Genomic DNA, 6,000 nt, shown 5'->3' with positions numbered 1-6,000 from the left:
GAAAAGCAAGGGGTGATAGAGGAACACGAGGGAGGGAGGAGTAGGGAGGTGGGTTACAACCTAGAACTCACTAAAGAGGTAGGTACATGCTGCTAAATACATCAGCTGTCAGCGCTGTGTAGGATGTAATGAAGTTTAACCACAACAGTCAGCAGTTTGAAAAGGGGGCAGAAAAAGAAAAACAGAAAACAGTCATATGAGCATGCTGGGATATTGATGCAGTAGAGTTTTGTTTTTATCATGGGTAACTTTTTTCGAGAAAAATATCCCCCTCTGCCTTCCAGCCAAGCACCCTTCAGGAGAAGACATAAAGCAAAAAATAAACCTTATTTTAAGATTGGAAAACTGCAAGGCACTAGTCCAGTAACATAATGTGATGGTTAAGAGTAAAGTGGGGTTTTATGGGTGTGCAGTTTTGGTTTTTGGTGGTATTTTTTGGTCTTTTTTAAATGCTAAAATATGTTAAAGTGGATCATTGGTGGGGGCATAGTTTCTATTCTGCTAAATTTTCTCTATGTTAATTTGCTTACCATGATGCCAAATTTCAGGGTGTCCATGAAAGTAGGATCCTATTCCATGCCCAACAAAGTGAGGACAGACTTGCAACCCATTTTCACAGGTTATTCGGCTTTAAAAGTAACAAAACATGAGATTATTATTTTTACAGATGTAGGGGACAATCATTTCAATGCAGATTGTTGTCAAGCATGGCCACTTACACATAATCTTTTGAAGTTTAAAAAAAGTAACCATATTCATTAGTCAGATGATAACATTAATGTTCCTTTAGTATGCTTGAATAAATTTAATTCCCTACCTTGCTTGGAAAGGAGAAACACACACACATAATACACATGCACATATATAAAACCCACAGGCACAGGCACACATATAAAATCCACAGGCACTATGGTTCGTTCCTCCTTATTTAATTCAACATAGCTTTAAAAGAGGCTTGTATTAACTTCTGAGCGTTTGTTAATATGTCTAGATATTGAGTGCATATACTGGTTATGCAGGTAAAAATCAGGACACAAAAATCTACATTCCTTTCGAGGAATGTAGCCTGAGATTCACTAAAAGATTTGAGTCTGAGATTCACTAAAAGACTACAAAAGTCACTGCTTGTTTGAAGAAAACAGAAAAGAAAAATAAATTGGAAAATGTTCTGATTCTTCATCTACCTGATTCTTTTCATTCTAGTCTCTTCCAAAGAATTATATATTTTGTAAAGAGGCAGGTCATATCTAGTCAAATCTTTTTTGTCAGTGTTCTCATAAACATACCCAAACCATGTGATCACTATATCATTTACAAAATTAATAGAAAATGCTTAATCACTACAATATTTAAACTAAACAGTACTATTCATTGAAGATGAATAGTTAACACACATGTACATGCTTTAGATTGCACTTTTTTTAGACTAAGCTAATACGATCTGCATTCAAACAAAAAAAAACTTCATCTAAAAGGGTGAAAAGCCATGTTTTTGAAATCAAATGGACACACTTATTTCTGTGAGTACTGGAAAGATAAGTACTTATACACCTTCCATTAACTACTTATATTTTCATGCTGATGAAGGGCTTTGTGGCACATTCAGAAAATTTACCCTGCATGAATCATGGTCCAGAGGATTTAGAAGCACTACAATTATACTCCTTGCTAGTGCCATGGGACAAAGACCCAAAGCAAAGTTTTAAATGGACCCTTGGCATTGGCCTAACATGCAAACAATGCTTTTGAGCTAGAATCTTCAACATTTTTGGCAAAGTCACTGTCTCAAAGCATTTGCAGCCTTCATCTCCTGACTTTTCTTTAAGATTCTGAGTTGGACTCAAAGCTTCTTAATCATCTATTCTGAAGTCACTGTGGCTCTTTTACTAGCTGCTCAACTCTTCTGGGCCTTTTCTCTCATTCAAGTATAATTTTAGTCTAAGACATTACAGAAAGACTGTAATACAGAGCTTACAGTATGGGCCGAAGGGTTATGAAAACCTTATAAGTTTCACTGTATGTTTTATATTTTCTACTTTGTCAAATAAGCCTTAGCACAATTAACAAATTTTTCCAAGGTTGGATTTGCAAAAGTATTAAGTCACTGCCAAATATAAACACAGAAGGAAGGAGAGAAATTGTAAAAATTATACAAGAACCAGGTATTTTAAAATAAATGGCGTCTACTGGAATTCATATATTTGTGTCAGGCCATTCCTAACACATTTCAATGAGGGTAACTGTACTTGACAAAGCATTCATTTTGCAGACAAAGAAACAAATAAGCTGAGAGGACTATTCTGCTGATCACAGAAACATTTGCTATTGTTTTTCAATCATTTCAGTCATGTCTGCTCATTGCAATCCCATTTAGAATTTTCTTGGCAAAGATACTTCTCCAGCTCATTTAACAGGTGAGGAAACTGAGGCAAACAGGGTTGAGTGACTTGCTCAGCTTGTTAAGTGTCTAAGACCAGATTTGAACTTAGGAAGATGAGTCTTCCTGACTATAGGCCTGGTGCTCTATGTACTGTGGTACCCAGCTATAATGGTCTACTGAGAGGCAATAGTGGATAATGTACTGGGTTTGAAGTCAGGAAAACCTGGGTCTGTATCTGATCTTAGATACTTACTAACTATGTGATCATGTGCCAATCACTTGATTTCTGTAAGTTACAGTTTTCTCATCTATAAAATGGGAATAATACTAGCACTACCCACCTCACAGGATGGTTATGAGCAAAGTTCTCCAAAATCTTAAATTAAAGCACTATAGAAATATGGGTGGTTCTATCTAAAGTCTACCCCCAGGTATGTATTTTCTAGTAAGCCATATCAGAAGGGAAGTTCCCTCCCTCCCACAGCATGACATTATTTTGCATTTTGGGGGCATACATGTTTTATTTTGTTATCTGTTGTTTTCTTCCAGTAATAATGTAAACTCCATATGAGCAGAGAGGTGGGTTTTTTTTTTCTGTTTTGGTTTTTATTTTGGCCTTTGTATTTCCATGACCTAGCAAAAGGCCTGGCACACAGGGAAGGCTTAACAAATATTTGTTGAATTATGATATTTCTTCTCCACCACCCTTCCCATCTTCCTTCCCACCCTCCCCCTAAACACAACAAAACTTGACAGTCAGGGCCTCGACTGCTTGGTACACATCACTTCCAAATCTTAAGAATGTATTGCAAAGAAAAAAAAAGGAAATATTGAGTCAAACCAGTATGTTCATTTCTAAAGAAGAAGCAGCATGTCCATTGTGAAACAGTCTTTGATCTATCTTCTGCTGTCCATAAGAGATTCTGGGAGTACCTGGTGGTCCAAAACCATCCTGAGTTTACCCTCCTAAAACAATTCATTTGCTTGATTCTACTAGAACTCTGGCAATATCACAGAATCTATGCATTATGGATACCTGAGGTCAAAGGAATACAAAGACAAAGAGAACAAGAAAGAACGAAGTATGGTTGGCTCCTTTGTTGAGTATCATCTACTCTACATCATCCCTAATGACTGATGATTGGGGGGCATAGCATAAGCTTCTGAGTCCTTGTTTCTGTGAATTTTCATGTGGGATTGGGATTTAGTATTTATATTCAGTGACTGAGAACAAAAGGGCAACAACCACAACCTTGTGATGAGTGTTTAAACTGACTACCTACAACAATCTGGGGATACTTACTAATAGATCACATGGCTATTTGCCTTTTTCCTAATTTGGAAACCTCACATGCACAGACAATATAGGGGTAATCAATGGAGAATCTCATTCATATTAGCACAAAAAAACTGTGTAACCCTCTTTGGCAAGGAAAGGTCCAGTGTGTGAGTATACTCCTCCTAACTAGTTCATTCAGAATGAAGATGGCAGTGCTAACAACACTGAGATGTGAGAATCAGATGCAGTTCCTTTGTGGTACCAGAAGTGGCAGTGCCAGGAACTATTTCAATGCAAAGATGCTTCTCTTGCCCTGGACAGTGAAGTGTCACATCTATTTCACTACCAATCAAGTCTGATTTTGCTGAATTTAAGTTGTCAGGGCTAGTTTTTCTATAGTTATTTTCTCTGATCTAAAAGAAAACAGGAATTAATGTGAAAATATGTATAACATTACTGTACATGTATAACCTCTATAAGACTGCTTGCTGTCTTGGGGAGGGGAGAGGAAGGGAGGGAGGGAGAAAAATTTAGAACTCAAAATCTTACAAAAATGAATGCTGAAAACTATCTTTACATGTAAGTGGAAAAAAATACTATTAAGTAAAAAAAAAAATAAAAGAGAATGAGGAGGGGAAGGTACTTAGAAGTATAATTTCTACCTGAAAATATTCTGAGTACATTCACAATTTGTTGCTCTTCATATAGGTCTTTGGTGGGGGGAGAGGAGGAGATAGAGGAAAGGAACAGATGTTATAGGACTTTATGCATTATATTTTTAAAATTTATTTTAAATTAATCTTATGTCTTATTTTTAGCTAGTTTCCAGCTTCAAGTATCTCACTTGGAAAATTTCATCTCATGATAATTTTCTTCAGTCTAATTTTCTTTGAAAAAAAGTTCATACTCAACCGAAATGGTGTTTCCTGGTCAGGGGGAGGGAGGTTGAGAAGAAGTAAGGCTGGTCTTATTTAATAGCTTTCATTTACACTTTTAAAGTTGCAAATACATTTTCCAAATAGATGAAAGAATAATAAATGTATGGCTATACTCTTTAAAGAAAAAAAAGGATGCATATGGGTATAGATTTAATGAATTTTTGTTACAAGCTAACAGACAATACTAACTCCCATACTGATCATGATTTTTCATTTAAATATATCTTTGAAGTGGTTGACAGTACCTGATTTGCTAAGTTACAGTATCCCACCTGAAATATTTAAGGTATTTTTATATTAAGTATTTGTTTTTAACTGAAGGAATGTACAAGTCCAGGGGACCCTTTAATAATAAGTAATGTTTAAGTATAATTAGTAATATTTTTGAAAACCAACAATTGTTTTTTTGAAAGAATGGTACTTTTTTGTTTCAAACTGGAACACAAATTACTGTATTTTTCTTACAATACTGCTGAACTTTTATTTGAGGTTTTCTGTTTCTGAAAAGCAGACATGATGGATTGAAATAAAAGATAATTTATTGCAATGCTTACTTTCAAGTGCAGAGAGAAGCAGTGTAATTGTAATTTACAGTAGCTGTCAAGGAAAATCTATCACAGATGACATTAAAATGACTTATTTTGCCTGAGCCAGTTATTGTTTAAATGTGCATAATCTCATAGAAACAGATTATTTTTAAAAATCTGCTTTATATTGTTCTAAATTAATATCAAAACATATACTTATGAGTTAAACATTTAAAAACCATTTATTGAGACTTTGATCATGGAATTTACACCTATGAGTATGAATTATTTTTACTGAATTGTAAAATATTTGGAATGCACAAACTTGTATCTTTAGAACATTCTTATAGGTACAAATCTATCTACAAATGATAACTTAATAACATCTTCAAGCAAGTGGTTGGATGCAATGAGTTAGTACCATTAGTGTCACTGACAAAGGTATATTTGTCAACATTTTCTTATTTTATCCACTAATACTAGAGAGTTATTATCCTACATTTCCCACAGAATTCCAAAGTCTATCCTAGTGTTGAAGGACTCCAAGTATAGTATATAATATAGCTGTTAATAAAACATACTTAAATTCATGGTCTTCTCATGGTATGTGTGGTCTAAGATCAGTTGTGGAGGGGGAAGGGTATGCTAAAGATGATGAATGCCTTTTAGCTAACAATGAGCCTGAGTTGAAAGGTTTGTAAACCTTCAGATTGTAATGTTTCCAGGTTCTTTTTTTGGCTATGGATGATGTCTGTTTCTAGGTGTACTGCTATTCTTAAGATTTTGCTTGCATATGAAAAGGCAAAATAATAGCTATCCAAAAACATTATATTTCAACAAACCAGGGCAAGCATTTATCAGAATAATTTTTCAGTT

General features: G+C 34.9%; 1 protein-coding gene across 6 annotated transcripts in view; it reads right to left on the bottom strand.

Moving 5' to 3' along the window:
* The window catches only part of METAP1D (methionyl aminopeptidase type 1D, mitochondrial), a 101,895-nt gene that overhangs the window by 2,905 nt on the left and 92,990 nt on the right, over nucleotides 1-6,000 (bottom strand). For all 6 annotated transcript variants that reach the window (XM_069079950.1, XM_069079953.1, XM_069079947.1 and 3 more), the window contains one exon: nucleotides 531-628. In XM_069079950.1, the coding sequence (XP_068936051.1) occupies nucleotides 531-628 (98 nt within the window). The remainder of the gene's footprint in view (nucleotides 1-530; nucleotides 629-6,000) is intronic.

This window comes from Petaurus breviceps, unplaced genomic scaffold, assembly GCF_028583685.1.
Source record: "Petaurus breviceps papuanus isolate PSGF00001 unplaced genomic scaffold, PetGlider_PUasm1.0 91133, whole genome shotgun sequence".
Taxonomy (NCBI): Eukaryota; Metazoa; Chordata; class Mammalia; order Diprotodontia; family Petauridae; genus Petaurus; species Petaurus breviceps.
The sequence above is the reverse complement of the archived record's forward strand: the minus strand, read 5'-3'. Positions and strand labels throughout refer to the sequence as shown.